The following is a 21727-nucleotide window of genomic DNA, read 5'->3' on the forward strand; positions in this document are numbered from 1 at the left end:
CAGCTGTGAGAGAGGGCAGGGGGAAGAGGGAAGGGGAAAGCAAGGAGCGGGCAGGCTGCTGCTGCTGCTGGGTGAGAGACTGAAGAAGAATTCCATGTCTGATTTGCATATAAGGGGCGGGGCTACGTCCTCCGTTAAGAATGGAGTGCAGATGCCAATCACAGAAACTACAGTCACATCTACTAGTTCGGCGCCGGTGGCGGCTGCAGGAAGGAAGATATTCAGGGTGAGACCACTAGAGCCACAAGGGAAGGGAGCTGCCAGCAGTCACCGCACAGCCTGCTCTGTACTACACAAAGCCATTTGATCGGAATGGGGAGTGAGCTGCATCCTCGTAGCGGATACGGCACTGTGCGGGGTCCTCATGTAAGTCCCATGTCCTGCTTTGCTCCTATTGTCCGTGTCCTCTGCCCTGGTCAAGCTGAGGCCTGGCTGACAACATTGTGTATGTCATGTATATTTAGCAAGTGTGTGTGTAATTTATGGTACATATCTCAATAAGATCTTACACGGTATCTATGCATGCTGTGCCCATGGCGTCTGCTAGTTACTACAGATATGACACATACACAGGAAGGGTGTATGAGCTGAGCGCTTTTATCTTTTTTGTTACTGTTCACTCATCTCCCAGAAAATCCCCCCCTCACACAAATTCTGCAACCAGAACAAAATAATCAGCACCACGTCAAATCTTCCGTTCACCATTAAACCGAAAGGAAAAGCACAGAGATGATTTAATTATAATGTATTTCAAATGAATTAAAAATGTCAATTATGTTTTAACACTGACTTAAGCTGCGTACACACGGTATGATAAAACTGATCGATTTAAACGTTAATGATATCGTTCATATTGTTATCATTCAAATCGTTCAGTTTTTGGCCCCTTCCAACCTACCAACGGCCTGCAATGCGCGGGAACGTATGGATGATAGCGATATCGTCCATCGCCCGTACATGCAGGTCAATTTGCTCGATATCGAGCAGGTAACTATAGGGCACGGATGGGGAACCTCAGGCCCGGGGGCCGTATAAGGCCCGCAGAATCCTTTTGTCTGGCCCTCAGAGCTTTTTTCTGCTAGCCTCATCTGGCTAGCAGGGTGCCTAGAATGACCCCCTGCAGACAGAATCTATGCAGCAGTGCCACCTGGAGCGTTCTTAGGATGCATCAGACAGTCACACCGCTGCCCTTACAGCTCCCCGGAGCATCCTCGGGATGCTCTGGGCATTGCTGTAATCACTGGCGATTGTGGCCCCACCCTGTGTGATGTTACATGGAGGGAGCGTGGCCTGCACCGGGCCCGCAAATAATGTTATATATATCAAAATGGCCCTCAGCAGAAAAAAGGTTCCCCACCCCTGCTATAGGGAGTCGTTATAGTCGTTGGTAAGTTGGTGGTGTGCTGGATGATCGATATTGATCATCCAGCACACCAGGTGGGTGCAGGACGATCTGCCAGCGATATCGTTATCGTTGTCTGATCACTCCGTGAGTACGGAGCTTCACTTGACTTATGTTCTCCCTGAGTGATATTTGGCTACACTCTTTTGTGTCTGACACAACTACAGTGAAGTAATAAGTTACATACGTAGGAAGTTGCTGTAATCATAAATTTATGGAAGCTTTTGTATCTTTGTGCAAGCTGCTTAATATTTTTTTTTCTGTTATGAATGAAAATAGAGATGTTGTCATGAAAAATTGTTTAAACACACTTAAAAAACAAAGCTAATTGTTTTTTTAAAATCAAATATTTCAAAATAAAAGAATCATTATATTAATATTTAAATATTTGGGCACAGAAAAAGCTGTTCTTAGGGGACGAATCAATTCAGCACACTGTTGATCGCGCCGGGAGAGAGCTCCAGGAGCTATTCAATTCAGCCCTCTGTTAGTCAGACTAATGTTTTTCTTCTTCCACTCTACAGAGTGAGGAGAAATCTGACTAAAGTGGCGACCGTGAGGCTGTTTTCCGGCTTAGCAATAACAGCCTCACGGCCAGCACTTTAGTCGGAGAATGCAGGTTCTCACAACTAAACACCGAGGTTAAGTCGCGAACACCATAATTCCCCGACTTAACCTCTAAGTGTCGGACTAAACTGCATGCTGAATTGAATTCCCCCCTTAGCATGTTAATTTGGGGTTGAGTAGAAATACATGCGGCTGAAGGTCAATTAAAGAAATTCACAACAGGGGTAGGTAAGTACCCTATTCCTCCCCTCTCCCCTAACTCTAATACCCCTGGGGGTGCCTAACCCTAACCTGCCCCCAGTGGTGCCTAACCCTAATTCCCTCCTCCAGGGGTCCCTAAACCTAACCCCTCCCCCCCCATCCGCGAGATAAGTCTCATACTTACCCGGATCCTTTGTTTGGGATTCCGGCGGTGATGCCGACGCCGGTATTCTGACTCCCTTCGACATAGCGTAGAAATACTGGTGGCTGAAGGTCGATTAAAGAAAATCCCAACAGGGGTAGGTAAGTACCCTATTCCTCCCCTCCCCCCCACCTCTCTAATCCCCCTGGGGGTGCCTAACCCTAACCTCCCCCCAGTGGTGCCTAACCCCCCCTCCCCACAGCCTATCCCTAACCCTCCCAGGAGGGTGCCTAAACCTAAACCCCACCCCATCCGCGGGATAAGTCTCATACTTACCCGGATCCTTCGTTTGGGATTCCGGAGGTGATGCCGACGCCGGTATTCTGATTCCCTTCAATATAGCGTAGAAATACTGGCGGCTAAAGGTCGATTTAAAGAAAATCCCAACAGGGGTAGGTAAGTACCCTATTCCTCCCCTCCCCCCCCACCTCTCTAATCCTCCTGGGGGTGCCTAACCCTAACCTCCCCCAGTGGTGCCTAACCCCCCTCCCCACAGCCTAACCCTAACCCTCCCAAGAGGGTGCCTAAACCTAATCCCCCCCATCCGCGGGATGTCTCATACTTACCTGCATCCTTCGGGATTCGGGGGGTGATGCCGACGCCGGTATTCTGATCCCCTTCGATATAGCGGCATTGGCATTTTGCTGGGCGGCGGGATTCCGGCATCGGTATATCGACGGCCGGCATCCTGTCCGCCGGCATATTGACTACATCCCATTAAGTTGTGTGGAAATGAAGTAGTATAGTAAAAGTGCATGGTAAAATACTGCCCAATTGTTTTAGTCACAAAAGGAAATAATAGAAAATAAAGTTTGAGCTTCCAGACAATGTAACATATCATATAGGTGTTATTTACTTATTTTTTTTGCATTTTCTATTGATTTGTCTGACCTCATTAACAATGGACAATTCATTGTAGCAATTCAGTTGCTTTGGGCGTCCATTAATTGGCGTAGTTGTCGCCCCTAATTAGACCTGGTTTAGCCTTGTAAAACGGCTAAACCCGTCTAAAGTCCTGGACTTATCGCACATTTCTGCTCGCCACCTCAGGAGGCTGCGAACAGAAATGCTGACGCTGGTGACTATTGTGCCCGAATTGAGCAATAATTGAATTGCTCCTTCTGGTGTCTATTTGTCAGAGCCGCCTGTGAAAACAGTTGAAACACCCCTGTAGCCTCCTGAGATGGTGAGCAGAAATGTGCGATAAGTCTGCTATTTGGGCGCCATAACCAGGACTTGAGACGGGTACAGCCATTTTGCGCAGCTAAACCAGGTCTAACCAGGTGCGACAAGTGCGTCAATTAATGGGCGCCCAAAACAAGTGAATTGCTACATTGACTGCCCATTAAGTAGCCCGACTAAAAAACAACTGAATCGCCCCCCCATAGTTTGCAATCTTGCCTCCGTCCCCAACTCCTCCAAATCTTTCTCAGATATCTATATTTATGAAAACTGGTAAAGAATAAATGGTGTATGCTTTAATTTGCAGACACGTCTATGAGAGTTACAGACTTATACCCCTTTTCCACCTAAATTCCGGGTCTGACCCGGAGTTGGTACAAAGTTCCTATCCGGATCAGACCCGGGAATTTTGCAGGCGCGAGACGGCGCCGCTCACACCAGAGTCGGGTCTGCATAGACCTGGCTTTTCCGGAGTGAAAGTGGTCGCTTGGAGATGTCGTCATCTCTAAGCGCCACTGAAGCAGGACCAATCGGCCGGCTAGCAGCGCACTCCAGGTCATCGTGACCCGGAGTGCGCTGTTCTCACAGCAGGGTTTCACGGGCTACGCCCGTGTTAAACCCTGCTAGTTGCCTGGGTTGGATCACCGGGTCACTCGACCCGGCAATCCAACCCTCTCCCCTTTTACACCAGGGAGCTGCCCGGGTTAACCCTGCAATAACCCGGGTTTTAGCTCCGGTGTAAAAGGGGTATTAGATTGGGTGCTGTATGTTGTAGTACCTTTATCATCTAACACTTTCTTACATGACCATCTTAGAGTAATTCACATACCAGAAGCCATAAATAACTCTTAACTAGTTTTATTGTGCATACACTAGGGCGTTGTGACCTGTGCCTGTAGCACAGTGCTGAATGCTACTTGGCTATTTTTTTTTAGCTCATCATCCCTTTATCCTATATTTTGTCTGTCACACTTTTTTTATAGAAAAAAAAGATCACATGCATTGACAATCCTTTCCACTTAAAGATGCATTTTCTCCATTTTGAAATATTTACAAGCTTGGTGAATGCTGCACACAGCACAGAACTATGAGGTGCAATGTCAGAATAATCATTTGTATGCACTCTTAATCATCAGCATGTTTTCCCATTGCCAGAGGCACCTTGTGTTTTCATATTGTACAGTGATTATTAGCACTGCCTTTCGGCTTCGCCCCCTTCTTTTTTTCTCCTTTTCCAAGTTCAACGATAATCTGAATTGAGCAGAACCCGCATACACAAGCCATAGAAATATGACACAGGATGATTTCATTTTGAGAAAAAATTTATTTTCATTAAAATATAGCCAGTACATCAATTCATGACAATATGACAGGCTAAATATAGAATGTATGGTCATTTCATTAAAAGTACACTTTATAGAGCTTTCCCTAAGGGCTATTTCAAACATGCCGGTTTTGACCGACCGGCAAAAAAACGGCCACAGCCGGCCGTTTTTTTTCCGGCAGTCAGTGCCTTTCACATGCAGCGGCTTTGAGACGTTTTTAATGTTGTTGTTTTATTTTTTTTTCTTAATGTAGTAGGCATGCGCAGCAGTGGATAGAAGCTCAGAAAAGCCGGTGTGTGTAAAAGCACACATAGCAACAAGTACTTCACTGACTTGAAGCAGTGGCGGCACGGACACCGCAGCCATGGTTGGCAGTGGATATTCCCGGCTGTAACACGGCAACCGTGCCGTGTCCATGCCGCCTGAAAGAACCCATCTGTTTACATACTTTATTAAAATTACTACACTGCAAAAAACTGCAGGTTTTTTTGGCGGACGATCAAAACCGGCATGTATGAAATAGCCCTTGTGATTCATATAATGGAGTTATAAAGTAACCTGTCTATAGAAGAGTTTGTACAGAACAGCTGTCAGTACAGTCAGTGACAGTGCCTGCTACAAACAGCGGTTAGGCAGCCAATTTGAAATACCTCCATCTTCTTCCTATATGTGGTCTATAAACAAATAAACAAGACACAACATATAAACACATTCACCACCTCTATCTGCACCACCGCACTTCCATACTGCGTATTATCAGACTATTGCTTAGAGTGGAAGAGGATAGTACACAAAATAGAGGTAAAGGTACCTGATGGGTATATGAAAACTAACTGTCTCCTACAGACATGTTTGTCCAAATAGAGAACATAATAACAGACTATGGGGGAGATGCATCAATCCTTGGAGAGAGATAAAATACCAACCAATCGGCTTCTATCATTTTTTCAAGCACAGCCTGTAAAACGACAGTCGGAAGTTGAGTCGTTGGTACTTCATCTTTCTACTTCAGGGTCCATAGGGTATCCACAGGATACCTTGGGGTATAGGTGTGACGTCAGTCATCGGGCACCATAGAGTTAAGCTTTCAGCCTCCCAGGATGCACTAGGGTCCCCCTCCTATACCCCGCCCCCGAGCCAAGGCACCTCAGTTTAGTTTGGTGCCCGGCCGGAGTCGGGTGCACCTGTTGGAGTGGGGGCTAAGAAGAGCCCCTGAAGTTTTCCTGTATGCAGCTGTGGCTGCACATCTGGATGTACAGCATGGACAGTCAGTCCTGACGTCCATGCTGTCTTCCCTACACCCCCGCCGGTACCGATCCGGGGATGCTGGTGAGCATCTGGGGCCACAGCCAGCGGTGACCCCAGATGTTCCGGACCATGGCCGGAATCAAGGGGGACAGCAAGGTAAGCAGCGGGGTCCCGCAGTGGGTCCCCGCTGTTACATGGTCCAGAGTCCCCAGGCAGGGGGCTCCCTGGGGACTGGCTGCAGCGTGGAGCCAGGTAAGAACCTGCGCTTCCACCCCCCCTGGGACAGCGGACCGCAGCAGAGCGGTAGCGCTGCGGCGTCCCGGGGGTTAAATGCATGCCAGGGGAGCGCGCCTTCCCTGTCTCACAGCCGGCGCCTCCCCGCTGCACACAGCCCTCTCTGCACTCTGCCGACTGGCCCTGTGGCAGCGCTCCTCCCCCAGGCCAGCCTCCTCTCTGCTCCTCGGCGGCCATCTTCCTGAACGCATGGTGAACGCTGCTGGAAGCCTGGACGGAAGCATCGTGGTCTGGGTCCCCCCGCATACCTCTCCTCCGCTGTGGTCAGGTCTGTGTATGCAGCGCTGTGTCCTACCAGACTCTGTGTCTGCGTAGTTGAGTGATCAGCGCTGGTTAGTGCAGGAATTCATTTTCTTTGCATTGTATGTGACTGTGCTAGCGCTGCTGCCTGTATCTTCTATTCTGACTGTCAGCTTTATTACTGTCCCTGTTCTTTCTGCTAAGCCCTTGCGGTGCGGTGCTGCAGGGTGGTCTCTCGCCTCTTTAAAATACAATTGGTGAGAGGGGTCACATACTTAGTACCATCATGTCTGAAAGTGATTTTCCTCTCCGGCTACAGTGTACTACGTGTAAAGTACCTTTAGCGGAGGAGGAGGGTAGCGCGGAGGGCCTCTGCCGGCAGTGTTTGTCAATGGCGCGGCCTATTACGATTACAGCACCGGTACAGGAGCCGCCCTGGGCTTGTTTCGCTCAGGCGCTTACAACCTTAGTGGGCCAGTTAGCTCCGCAGCCCGCGTTTACGCAGATGGGTTTGTCCCAGCTGCCAGTGGTGTCGTCACCCATGCAGGGTTTCCCAAGACAATTGGTGGTACCCCGCAGTCTCCCTATTTCCCCTCTCCCGGTTTCTCAGGAGCCGGCGTGGGTTAACTCCCTGACGAGTTCTGTACAGCACTTGTCGGATGTGTTGCAGGGGGAGGCTGTGATGCGGCCACATAAACGGCCGGTGGCGTCTCTGTCGGCTCCTTATGAGGATGACGAAGGGACGTCTGATGATGGGGAGATTCTGGATCCTTACGATCAGGAACCTCTCCATACTAAGGACGCTGACGCTAGGTACAAGGTGTATATTCCTGGACTTATTCGGGCAGTCCGCACAGCCTTGGTGATTGAGGACGAAGTTCCCCCAGCTGCTAAATCCAAGTATGCCTTTTTTAAGGATGTGAAGGGTGACGCCACAGTCTTTCCTCTTTCGGGTCAGTTAATGGACCATTTAGAGGAGGCGTGGAAACAGCCTGGCAAGCGATACCAACCGCAGAGGCGCCTGGCAGTGGCTTATCCGTTCGTGGATAATTATTTTGCTAAGTGGGAATCCCCTCCACAGGTTTATTCTCATGTGACACGTCTTGTCCGTAGTGCCACATTGCCGATGCCATCCATGTCCTCCCTTAAGGATGCTACGGACCGCAAGGTGGAGATCTGCCTGAAGTCCGCTTATTCCCTTGCGGGGGGGGCAGCGCGGCCGGCTATGGCCATTTGCTGGGTTGCCAGAGCGATGGAGCACTGGGCGGATTCATTGGAGGCGTCCTTTGATTCCGACTGTCCGGCCGAACAAACGGAGTTGATTGGTAATCTCCGTGATTCGGCCACTTATATCAACGAGGCGGCCTTAGAAATTAGTACACTGGTGTCTCGAATTTCTTCAGCAGCGGTGGCTGCTCGTCGCACCTTGTGGTTGCGATCCTGGAAGGCGGACGCTGACTCCAAAAAGGGTTTGGAGGCGTTGCCCTTTAACGGAGAAGTTCTCTTCGGTCCAGATCTGGACAAGATTGTGGCCACGCTGGCGGCAGCCAAATCGGCATGTCTCCCGTCGGCCGCGGTTCCTTCTGGTTCAGGACCATCGTCCTTTCGGTCTTATAGGGCCCAGGGCAGGCCCAAACCACAGTCTTTTCCCCGACAGGCTGGTCCCAAGAAATCGGCCAAGCCCCGGAAGCAGGCGTGGAGTACCAGACGTCCGGCCCCTAAGCCTGATGACAAGCCTGTGGCCTGACGGTCCGGGCCTCCCGTTGGGGGATCCCAAAGTGGGAGGCCGCCTGCTGCAGTTCACCCGGTGTTGGTCGGTCACCACGACAGACACTTGGGTTCTCGAGGTGGTCTCCCACGGGTACGCCCTCTCTTTCCGGCACAGACCCCCGGCTCGATTCTTCACCACGGGTCTACCATCAGACCGGAACAAGGCCACAGAGCTGCGGAAGGTCTTGCACACTATGCTCCAGGCTGGAGTTATAGTGCCTGTTCCATTCTCCCAGAGGGGCCAGGGTTTCTATTCAAATCTTTTTTTGGTGCAGAAACCCAATGGGTCGTATCGTCCGATTCTCAACCTCAAAGCTCTCAACAAGTCTTTGCGGGTGCCAAATTTTCGGATTGAGACCCTACGGTCCATCATTCTGGCGATGGAACCTGGGGACTACATGGTGTCATTGGACATACAGGACGCTTACCTGCATGTCCCTATTCTTTTGCGCCATCAACAGTTCCTCAGGTTTGCAATCCGCAGCGACCACTTTCAGTTTCGGGCGTTACCTTTTGGCCTGGCGACAGCACCGCGTGTGTTCACCAAGGTGGTGGCGGTCATGGCGGCTTCTCTGCGGCTGCAGGGAGTCCGCATGTTGCCGTACTTGGACGACCTGTTATTAGTGGCAGGATCTCCAGAGCTCCTTCTACGCCACTTGGACCTGACCATTGCGCTACTGCAACGGCACGGCTGGCTAATCAACTGGCAGAAGTCCACTCTAATCCCGTCTCGGCGGATTCTGCACCTCGGGGCCTTATTGGACTCGGGACAGCAAAGGATCTTTGTGACGGGGGAAAAGATCTCTGCTTTACAGTCGATGGTGCGCAGTTGTCTGCACAGCCGCCGGGTGTCTCTACACTCGGCGATGAGGTTACTGGGCTCCATGGTGTCAGTGTTCGACATGGTGGAATATGCCCAGTTTCACTCCAGACCTCTGCAGCACCTGATCCTGTCCAAGTGGAACGGGCTGCCTCAGTCTCTGAAGTCCCTGACGATAGTGCTCACCCCGGAGGTTCGCCTGTCCCTTGCCTGGTGGTTGCAGACGACCCATCTCAGCAAGGGACGTCCGTTCTGGGTACCAAATTGGGTCCTGTTGACAACGGACGCCAGTCTTCGGGGCTGGGGTGCAGTTTCGGGTCCACACTTGTTCCAGGGCAGGTGGACGCCGACAGAAGCGGAGCTTCCAATAAATATCTTGGAACTCCGTGCGGTTTTCAATGCTCTCCAGCAGGCACATCGGGTTCTCCAGGGTCGCCCGATGCAAGTCCAGTCGGACAACGCTACCACCGTGGCCTACATAAACAGGCAAGGAGGAACCCGAAGTCGGGCGGCTCTCGTAGAGGTGTCTCGGATCCTGGTATGGGCGGAGCGCAATCTTCCGGCCATATCAGCGGTCTTCATCCCGGGAGTGCTAAATTGGGTGGCGGACTTTCTAAGTCGCCAGGACGTTTATCCGGGGGAATGGTCCCTGCACCCGGACGTTTTTCAACTGCTGGTGGACAGGTGGGGTCTTCCAGAGATCGACCTCATGGCGTCCCGGCACAACAACAAGTTGCCGGTGTACGGGTCTCGCACAAGAGACGAAGAGGCGTCTCTGGTGGATGCTCTGTCCGTCCGGTGGACGTTCCGGTTCGCATACCTGTTTCCTCCGGTTTCCCTTCTTCCACGGGTAATCCGGAAATTCAAACCGGAAGGAGGGACGCTCCTGTTGATAGTTCCCGCGTGGCCCAGACGGCACTGGTTCTCAGACTTTCAGGATCTGTCCGTGGACAGTCCTCTGCGGTTGCCGCTACGACCGGACCTTCTGTCGCAGGGTCCTTATCTTCACCCGGACCTGGCTCGGCTGTCTTTGACGGCGTGGCTGTTGAGACAGCCATGTTGAGGTCAAGGGGGTTTTCCAGCTCTGTGGTGCGTACCATGTTGCGAGCTCGGAAACCGTCGTCTGCGAGGATATGCCATCGCGTGTGGCATACGTTCTTCCAATGGTGTCGACCGAGAGGTTATGCACCACGGGAGTTTCGTCTGTCTAGGATACTTGACTTCCTACAAGCGGGACTAGATCATGGGCTTCGCCTTGCTTCTTTGAAGGTACAGGTTTCGGCCCTGTCTGTCTGGTTTCACCGTAGGATTGCTACAATCCCGGATGTGCGCACCTTTATGCAAGGTGTTCTCCGCATTCAGCCGCCCTTTGTTCCACCTGTGGCGCCTTGGGATTTGGCTGTGGTCCTGAGCGCTCTCCAGTGACCGCCGTTTGAACCACTGGGCTCAGTGGATCTTAAATGGCTAACAGCTAAGACTGTTTTCCTTCTGGCCATAGCTTCGGCCAGACGTGTTTCTGATTTAGGGGCTCTCTCTTGTAGACCACCTTTCTTGATTTTTCATGGGAACAGTGCAGTGCTCCGCACTCGGCCTGAATTTCTTCCCAAAGTTGTTTCCCAGTTTTATGTTAACGAGGAAATAGTTGTTCCGGCCTTTAACTCACCTGGTCTTTCAGTGGGTGAGGCCACTTTGGATGTTGTGCGGGCCTTAAGGACTTATGTTGACAGCACTTCTTCGTTTAGGAAGTCGGACGCCTTGTTTGTCCTCTATGGCTTCCGTAAAAAGGGTTGGCCTGCTTCAAAGCAAACTTTGGCAGCCTGGATCCGTATGGCTATTTCTGAAGCTTATCTTCATGAAGGTCTGCCGGTTCCTCCTTCTTTGAAGGCTCATTCCACTAGGTCTGTGGGTCCTTTGTGGGCAGCTCGACGTGGTGCCTCTGCAGTCCAGATCTGCAAGGCTGCTACGTGGTCCTCTGTCCATACCTTCGTGAGGTATTACAGGCTTGACACCTTTGCCTCTCAGGATGCTTCCTTCGGGCGGTGGATTCTCCTTTCAGCACAGGAGCGTCCCCACCCTTAAAGGATACTGCTTTGGGACATCCCCAAGGTATCCTGTGGATACCCTATGGACCCTGAAGTAGAAAATATGAGATATGGTAAGAACTTGTTATCTCTATTTCTACGAAGTCCATAGGGTTCCACAGGACTCCCGCGCTGTCGCACCTATGGTGCAGATGGGCTTTGGTCTGGTCACCGGTTTTCCCGTCTCCCTCTGGTGAGAGTGTGATTCTTGTGTGTATCCAGATCTTCTTTCTCTCTCTTCCTTCTCCTCCTCCGGCCTATGGCTTGGTAACTAACTGAGGTGCCTTGGCACGGGGGCGGGGTATAGGAGGGGGACCTAGTGCATCCTGGGAGGCTGAAAGCTTAACTCTATGGTGCCCGATGACTGACGTCACACCTATACCCCAAGGTATCCTGTGGAACCCTATGGACTTCGTAGAAATAGAGATAACAAAGGTAAGTTCTTACCATATCTCATATTTTCTACAAAGCATGATACATTTCCCCATATTAATTTTCATTTGTTTCCTTGCACACAACACAAAGAAAAAAACTATTGGGCTCAGTGGCTCCTTAATAATACTTTGTAATTGTTTTTAAGGGGTCTATGTACTAAGCCTTGGAAAGCGATAAAGTACCAAACAATCAGCTTCTGTTACTTTACAGGTTGTGTTTAAAAAATTACAGGAGCTGATTGGATAGTACATTATCTCCATCCACTTTATCTCTCTTCAAGGCTTAGTGCATATGGCTCTATATCTTATATATATTTCCATGAAACATATTCTACACTCATCTTATCCAAACCTCTTAAAATTGGCCTGAATTATTGTGCTACCTTCCCACCTTGAGAAAAGAAATAACTGGTGTGCTGTTTTGTGGGTTAGAGGAGAGATTCTGATGGATGAAAGCTGCTCCCTAAGTAGAATCTGCAATCTACTAAAGGGTAATACAATAAGGAAACAGTATGGAAGCACTAAATCCTAACAAAGAATATATGTATACCTTGTATATTTAGAAAATATTTAATCAGAAATAAATAATATAATAATGCAACAATACGTAGATCAGAACCATAGATAAAAGTCTGCAAATACACTACATAAATTTGAGGTATGATTGCCGTAAAGTTCAGTAATTTGAATGTCACAACATGCAATGCAAAAATCTGGGACCACTCAAAAGTATATTCCGGAATAGCAAGTGTCCCTCCAAAGAAAGTAAGTCCCAATAATGCAGTTTTAATATAATTGTGCTAGATTATGTGAATGAAGCAGATAATAGTTACTATCCAATAACCACAAAATATAGTGTGTCACTTTTCTACTTCTGTAATAATTATCACAGGGACAATTGATGACTTGTATTGTCAGCTTAGGTTCTGCAAATATTGTCAGGGAGCCGAGCGGGGAGGTGGGGCATTCTGTAGCATAATAAATTGTTCTTGTACAAATAAGTCACAGTATATAGCAAGTGGTAATTGTAAATGGCAAGATTTGCCTCTCACCTCCCTTTGAGCACACAGTCCGTGCTATTGTCTATAACAGCGACTGACTGAATACTGGGAGCGTCCCGTATGATGAAATAGAGCAGCTGCAGGTGATGGAAAGCAACAGGGGTCCAGGCTCTGTACTGGTAACTGGTCTGTGGCTGATGTTGTACTGTGGGTGTCTTATACCACTCGTCTGTGGGGCAGCATTGGGGTGATGTTCTCGTGGTTTCTATATTGAAGCATCTAGATTGCTGACTCTCAACTCCAACCAAGCCGCTGGCTTCCTGGTGCGTCTAGATTGCAGGTTCTCAGAAGCGCCTGGGCCACTGCCTCCCAGGTGCGTCTTAAGTCCACGGATGTTGAATTCGGCTAGTGCAAGGCTGCAGGGTCCCAAGCTCCAATCTCCATACAGCGTACTAAAGTTCGAGAGAATGTTACCGTTACAATTGAATTGGGGTTCTCTCCACTTGTTTGGTGTAAATAGTATCTGCAATAAAAGTATAGCTCTTGCAATTAAGAGTGTGATTAAAGTCCAGCTGTTAATAAACCCATAATTTGTTGGAGCAGCCTATATACCCCTTTTTACACCAAAGTCCCGGGTCTGACCCGGGATTTGGAACACGTTTCCAACCCGGATCAGATCCAGGTCAGACCTCCTTTTACACTACGGCGCAAGCCGGGTCAGCACTGCCTAGGCTCTCAGGCGCAAGTGAGCAGCGCTTCTTACCCTCCCTCCCCCTCCGCGACCCCCTTACCTTACTCCGAAGCGGTCCAGAGGGCGGGTGGGATGCGCTGCTCCGTTCTGGTCGGCCCGGCAGTGAGCGCTTGGAGATGATGTAATCTCCAAGCGCCACTGAAGCCAGCCAATCGGGCAGCATGCGGCGCAACCCAGGTCATCATGACCTGGGTCGTGCCGTTTACACTGCAGTGTGACACGGGAATGACTCCGTGCTCAACCCTGCAATCCAGTCGGGTTGGATCCCCGGGTCACTGGACCCGGGTTGATCCGTTTACACCGACAAGAATCCCAGGTTGTTGCGCGTTCACATGCATCAACCCAGGATTTTTAAGTCTGTGTAAAAGGGTTATTAGTATGTTAAATAGCCCTGCTATGAACCTATCGCAGGGTATCCATACAACAAACTACATTCCATTAATAAACAACGTGTTGGAGAAATTATATCGAAACATAAAATAAAATATATGAAGTATGAATAACAACAAAAAACAATCTGATAGAGGTGTTCTAATCATATTTAAATATTTTATATAGACAATGTCTTCTAATTAGAAATAAAAACTGATATACTATATAATATAGACTTTTTTTCAATTTATAAAAAATAGATAAGTGTGTGTGGGGGGCGAAGTTTCATTAAATCCATTTGGAAATAGAGTGCCTAGATTATTAATCCAAATAGCCTTCCTAGCACAGAATTCTGGTATCAAACATCACCGCTTGGAGGGTAACCAACCTGCTCGATCACGACTACCCTAAGCAGCTCTAGATCAGCAGAGTGCACCTCCGAGAAATTACGAAATGAACTGTGATTGGGTACACGTTTGATGATATTCCTACGATTATAGTTTGACCTACATACAGTGCATCTGGAAAGTATTCACAGCGCTTCACTTTTTCCACATTTTGTTATGTTACAGCCTTATTCCAAAATGGAATAAATTCATTTTCGTCCTCAAAATTCTACACACAATACCCCATAATGACAACGTGTAAAAAGTTTTTTTGAGATTATTGCAAAGTTTATAACAAAAAACAACTAAGAAATTACATGTACATAAGTATTCACAGCCTTTGCCAAGAAGCTCAAAATTGAGCTCAGGTGCATCCTGTTTCCACTGATCATCCTTGAGATTGAAATTCAGTTGATTGGACATGATTTTGAAAGGCATACACCGGTCTATATAAGGTCCCACACTTGACAGTGCATATCAGAGCACAGACCAAGCATGAAGTCCAAGGAATTGTCTGTAGACCTCCGAGACAGGATTGTCTCGAGGCACAAATCTGGGGAAGGGTACAGAAAAATATCTGCTGCTTTGAAGGTCCCAATGAGCACAGTGGCCTCCATCATCTGTAAACGGAAGAAGGTCGGAACCACCAGGACTCTTCCTAGATTTGGCTGGTCACCTAAACTGAGCGATCTGGGGAGAAGGGCCCTAGTCAGGGAGGTGACCAAGAACCCAATGGTTCTTCCAGAAGGACCATCTCTGCAGCAATCCACCATTCAGGCCTGTATGGTAGAGTGGCCAGACAGAAGCCACTCCTTAGTAAAAAGCACATGGCAGCCCACTTGGAGTTTGCCAAAATTCTCTGTTCTGATGAGACAAAGATTGAACTCTTTGGTGTCAATGCCAGGCGTTGTTTGGAGGAAACCAGGCACCGCTCGTCACCAGGCCATTACCATCCCTACAGTGAAGCATGGTGGTGGCAGCATCATGCTGTGGGGATGTTTTTCAGTGGCAGGAACTGGGAGACTAGTCAGGATAGAGGAAAAGATGAATGCAGCAATGAGACATCCTGGATGAAAACCTGCTCCAGAGCATTCTTGACCTCAGACTGGGGCGACGGTTCATCTTTCAGCAGGACAACGACCCTAAGCACACAGCCAAGATATCAAAGGAATGGCTTCAGGACAACTCTGTGAAAGTCCTTGAGTGGCCCAGACTTGAATCCGATTGAACATCTCTGGAGAGATCTGAAAATGGCGTGTAGTTGGAATAATTTAATACTGACGGCAAAATACTGTTAGCTCCATGAAGAGGTCAAAAAGATTGGGGGACATTGAGGGGAAAATTTTAGACCTTTCGTTAATAGACTGAGTTGTGCTTCAGTCAAGTATTGGAAGATAAGTTGAAAAGTCCTTTTTGGTTTTATCTGTGTAGAATTTTGTGTTGTTAGATTCTTTTTTTTGAAGCAACCACTCTACAACCTAGACTCCTCAGGGTCTTGTTCACTTTTTTTTTTTTTTGGGGGGGGGGGTTCCTAAACTTTGTTTTGAGAGGTGGTGTTTGCTCTATACAGGGGCGGATGGTGGGTTGAAATGGTGGTTTTGATTTTCTCTTTGTTCTGATGAAAAGGATGATGTGGCATTCTTTTATGTTTGTCCTGAAAATGATAGTCAAAACTCGATGTTCTAGGTAGATTGTCAGTTGTCACCTTTTTGGTTTTTATTTTTTTTTGTAAATGTGTGTCCATTGTGTTGAGTTTTGTGATTGGCTTTCTACATTTTGATTCTTCCTACAGATGGACCTTCCCACCATGTTCTGTTTTGACATTCTTACCATAAAAAAATTAAGTGCCTTTGGCGCAGTTATTCTTTTAATATCAATCCGAGTCCCGAGGTTCGGAAAGCTGCCACAAAACAACAACAACTACATCTGATTAAAAAAAAAGATTCCAAAGTACAGTATAAATGATGTGGCAATAAATTACATTTTAATAAGGGTTTTTTATTGAACATTATAAGGATGTTTACACTGTGGAAGCTCCCATCAGTTTGGACTCCATAGAACCACAACTCAATCTACACGATATGCAAGCTTATTAACATTCAACATAATATCTGTAACATTAATTGTGCTAATATAATTCAATATGTTACCATGTATAGTTTATGAATTTACAAAGAAATAAATGTTAATTTAAGACCTTTCTGAGATTTATTTAGATTATTTTATTTGGGTATATTAGTTGCAGCCTCTTCTCTTGATGTTCACCTTCCCACCATGTCATGCCATCTTCCCACCATGTTTATTATGGACATAACTTCCAACTTTCCAGAAATCTGGACAAATGGGACTACTCAAAACAATTAGGAGGTATGAAACAAAAGTGACATATGAAATTATCCCCATGTAAATCTATTTTCCATTGCATGTTGATTGAAACAGTGTTGCACAAGATAACCCCTCCTAAACTTTAGAACCAGAGTTGCTTTGTAAATTCCAGAGGCTAAGGCCATGACCTCGATAAGATCTGATCACTGTCCATGCCAGCTATTCAGCATACAGTAAGACCACAGATAAGGTGTTTAGTATTCTCAGTAGCCAAGTAACCTGAACAATCTCATGATCACTACTGCTTTCCATTAACAATAGAATTGCGTGCTCTGCAGGAGGCATCAATGGAATCTGCTTATTGAAGATATATCATAAAAAAATAAACTCAACATCAATATTGGAAATATGTGCTTTTATACAAAAAACTAGAATAATTTTATAAAATAACGCTTAAAGATAATAAAAGTACTTTGCTCTTAGAGAATTGTAAATTGGCATTCTTTGCTGTTGTACATTTTTATTGGCAGTGACAAACCCTCATCTGCTCATATATTCTGAAGTCTAATGTGTAACAAACTCAGGGCCTGATTCAGAGCCGGACGCTATTTGTGCTCGCTCGTTCAGAAAAAAGGGGTGGCTATTCAAATGAACCGTTCGCTCTTTGCGGTCTGTTCACGCCTCTAGGTCTGAACGAGCGTACAAAACATGCGGTCGTTTTTTGGAAAACTACACCCCCTGGCCGCTCGCATCCTATGTCATATCCGCTATTAGATTAATCGAGTACATCGACCAGCGTATGAACTGCTCGCTATTCTTGTGGTTGGTTTTTCCTACCGCAATCATGCAAGCAGCTCTGACTATAAAATAACCCAGTGACGTGGTCAATGACGCTGCTGTATTAATTATGCACACACATAAAACGCCCATTTTGACCTTTAAGCACGCCTGCGTTCGGATCTCCACTCCCCGTTTTCAAGCACCTTCCCCTGTTACCACCCACATACGCCTCCTCATGTCACTCAAAATAGCAGGCATTCGCTATTTAGTGAACAAACGATTTTCGGCCGCACTGTCTGGTTCGCGCATGCGTATTACGATCCGTACGCATGCGCAGTTGTGCAAACATCGCTCGGAACGAACGAGCGGCCGCTTACGAGCAGCTCTGAATCAGGCCCTCATTTAAAATGCATTTTCATCAGTAATAGCAACAAGTCTACTACACCTCCTTTTCAGTCACACCAGTTACGTTAACATGCATTCTCTTCTTTTATGTCTTAAATAAGTCGTGAGGATAAGGAATTAAAACTGTCTTTATGGTACATTTCAATGTTTTACATTGACAGAATTGTTGCCAAAAATGCACTTATACCTTATAGCGCGCCCACTGGAAGTATGGGTAGAATCTTGTTCTCCGCCACAGCTAAGCAAGTGTAAACAAATCGGCTCATTTTGCATGCCTAAGGGTCGGATTCAATTAGATACAGTAATTTACTGTGCCAGGAAAAGGCTGGTATCCTTTGGCTTTAACGCCCAGGGCTATTCAATTGCAGCTAGGGGTGAGCGGGTTCGGTTTTACTCGGGATTTACTCGGATCTTTTTATTGGCTATCACCTATCATGTGTTTTGGATAGCCAATAGAATAAATCCGAATTTGCGGTAAAGTGGCGATAAGAACCGAGTAAAACCGAGCCTGCACATCCCTAATTGCAGCCCCTTTTCCTCACGTTAGTGGATGACTTTATAGAATCCGGGATAAGTTCCCATAGCTATGGGTTAACGCATTTGCGGCACCCGCGATCAGGACATTTAACGCGGATTTCTGTTCAAGCTTCCCCAGGCTCGATCAAAAATCTGTGTTAACCGCAGCCTACAGGGTCGATCTCTGGCTGCCGCAAGCTATAATTGAATAGCCCCAGCAAATAAAGTAGCCCGCGGTAAGTAACCGTGGCTAATTGAATTCGGCCCTAAGAAGACTAAGTGGTCCTGTAAAATATAAATAAATAAAATAATTACAGCACACTCACCGAAGGGGGAAGTCCTTTATTATTTATTTATTTTTTTTACTAATCATACTCTCCAAACCAATTGTATTATATTCTCTTCGATCCATGTAGGAGGCCACTGGTCTTCAGAAAACAAAAAACGCAAATACCAAGTCCAAACGGACAGTACTGTACACTCGACACAGTACTAGCGCATAATGGCAGGTTTTTGCTGGTCATCTCATAAGAATGAATGGGGGAAGCGCTGATTGGCTAATAGTGTGGCAGCCCGTTATTTAGGTGTCACCACCTCGGATGGTGTCACCTAGCAGCAATAATGGATAACGCCCACATACACACGTGCTGGAAATCTGTAGACTCTGAGGGCTGCCCAGCAGCTTCTGGAGCACTGGGCAAGCCTGCAGCATGACTAGAACACAAATCAGTGTTACAGTTTTGCATTGCATAGTCAGTCACTGGACTATAACTGACAGCTAAAGGTAATCAGACTTCTTTAACAATTGATAAATAAGAAATTGATAGTAATCATGTATTGGAAAGTTTAAAATCATCCTAATACTATGGACACTAATATAAATCAGTGTTTCATTTGTCTGTGTAGTTGGAATAATTTAATACTGTAAACTGCCTTGTTACTAGAGATTACCAAAATTACAGCAACATTTCACATGCATCAAATTTAGCTACATAACCAGTCGTTTCACATAAGTGAGAATTTGAGGTGATCCAAGCTTCAAATTCTGTATTTAGTTTGCCATTCCCTGCTATACTTTGTAAATGTGCATGTTCCTTAATTTCTAGTTTTTCAGTAGAAGTGAGGCAACGTCAATCATGTTGTGCAATGTTGTTCAGGTACACCTAGTTGGAACATTTAAGGCCAATTCCATCAGTGATATGTTGCAAACATTTTGCAACTAAATACAGCATTACGGGAAAATATAAAATTCCACTCTTCTCTAATTATTAGAAAAGAGATAATATTGTACACCAATTTATTATATTTGATTTGTTTTTATGCCTTGTATGTACAAATTTAGTTGCAATGGTTTTAGTAGTACCCCCATTTTCTATCTATAACTGCAAAGACATTATGTAGGTCCAAAAATTAGAATAAGGACAGCCTGAGTTTTATTTGAATTCCCTTTGTTCTAATAATAAACTTTTTTAAAAGATAATGCCGTCGTCATATCATCTACAGCATTGTTACTCAACTCCTTTCCTCAATACTCCTAACAAGTAATATATTTTCAGGATTTCCTTAATCATGGACTGTTGACTTTATCTATTTGACAGGAGCATTCATTATCAAAGTCTACAATATATCTTCCAAATCACCATCTGGTAAGCTGTAGGAAGGACCTCTGCTCTAATGCTGGGTACACTCTGGCCGATATATCGTGGGCGCGCTGGCGGGGGTGTATACCAGCGTTATGTCTGTGAACTACGTAATTCACACAGGCTGCAGCACAGCCAATGCCGATATATCAGCAGACCGCCCGTATACTTCTGCAGAGGCCACCGGTTATAAATGTAAATGCCCCACCCAGTTGTAACGTCAGGCACGACCTATTGGGCCAACGATTAATAAGTGTGTATGCACTTACCAGTCGTCAAATGGGACGGCAGATCCGTCGTCCTGTTGTGTACCCCCCCTTAAGCCAGATGTACTAAGCCTTGGAGAGTGGAGAACGAAAAAGCACCAGCTAATCAGCTCCTAAACGTCACTTTACAGACTGTTTGCAAAATGACAGGAGCAGATTGGTTGGTACTTTATCTCCAAGGTTTAGTGCTATGACTGAACGCACATCTCCAATGTTGAAGGGACAAGGCCAGGTTTTGCATAGGCGGACGCAGGTTCCTGGCCTCTTGCATGACCAGGCACTGACAGGCTGCGGGAGACTTCCTCTTCTGCAGCCTGACCAAAAGATCAGCCATCGCAACGAGTATTCGAGATGGTGATCCCAGCCTGCGACGTCAGTGTCTGACACCTCCTTCTGCATTTGCATTTGAGATTAGTGGATTTGCATAGCCACTTGTGTGTGGCAGTGTGAATCCGTCCATCTCTAAATCAGGCCCATAGACCCCTTGTTTGTTATTTTTAATAACATCAGTCTATGCTGTTTGTAGAGGAAATTCAGATGGACGGTGGACTGATATGGCAAAAGTATTCCAAGCATTTCCCTCAACAGGAATGGGTTAACAAAAACAAGTATAACACGGTTACTTATGGAGGTTATAGTAAGTTGAGTAGAGTAGAAAAGGTCTTTAAAATTGTTCTTCAAATAAAATGGTATTATGTAAATATGTATTTTACTTATTAACTTTTATAATGGTAGTCTACGGAAAGTAAAAATGTTGTCTTAGAAGGAAAAGAAAACAAACATATCTATAAATTGACCACAAAAAGATTCTAAACATTTACAGATAGAAAAATGGTTTGTTGCGTAATTTTATATTTATTATATATATTTATTGTTTCTCACTTCTCAGAATTTTGCTATGTGCAGTCTTTATTAAACTAAAATATCATATTATAATATTATGGTACATAAGTACAGAGGGCTCCAACGCTTATATTTTTATTTTATTGATCTCTTTTATTTTCAAGGTGACACATGGGGCAAAATGTAATAGGGTGATAGTTTAGAAAATGAGAGTTTAGAAGTCTCACACTATTACATTGGTCGAGTTGTACCTTCAAAATGGGAAAACATCTGGAATGAGAGTTTTTTGAGTCTGAAAAACATGTGAGTTTGCATGTTCTCCGACTCTATTACATTGGCCGAGTTTAAAAAGTGTGAGAGATTACTGCTAAACTCCCACATTTTCTACACTCTCACCCTATTACATTTGGCCCATAGTATCTGCAGCACCATGCAGGAACTATACATAGTAATTGTGAAATTTGATATATTATAAGCACTGTAAATGTAATTTGACATATCTTTGGAACAACAAACTGAATGATTTAACGATAACGACGTCATTATCGACAAATCGTTAAAAAAATAGTTACGTGTGTATGCACCTTTACTTGGTTAGGCAGTTCTACAATCCAAAATAATTATGGTAAGACGTTTTATTGTTAAGTTATATTTAAACAGTACTAGCAAATTCTGT

The 21727-nt window shown here is 46.1% G+C and overlaps 1 protein-coding gene across 1 annotated transcript in view; it reads left to right on the top strand.

Moving 5' to 3' along the window:
• The first annotated feature begins 125 nt into the window (after positions 1–125).
• GNE (glucosamine (UDP-N-acetyl)-2-epimerase/N-acetylmannosamine kinase) overlaps positions 126–21727 on the top strand; it is an 89862-nt gene continuing 68260 nt past the window's right edge. Inside the window, exon 1 of the mRNA XM_088460059.1 lies at positions 126–366. Within this exon, the coding sequence (XP_088316185.1) occupies positions 313–366 (54 nt within the window). The 5' untranslated portion in view covers positions 126–312. The remainder of the gene's footprint in view (positions 367–21727) is intronic.

Source organism: Taudactylus pleione, unplaced genomic scaffold (assembly GCF_031769625.1).
Source record: "Taudactylus pleione unplaced genomic scaffold, aTauple2 ptg000967l, whole genome shotgun sequence".
In the NCBI taxonomy this organism is placed as follows: Eukaryota; Metazoa; Chordata; class Amphibia; order Anura; family Myobatrachidae; genus Taudactylus; species Taudactylus pleione.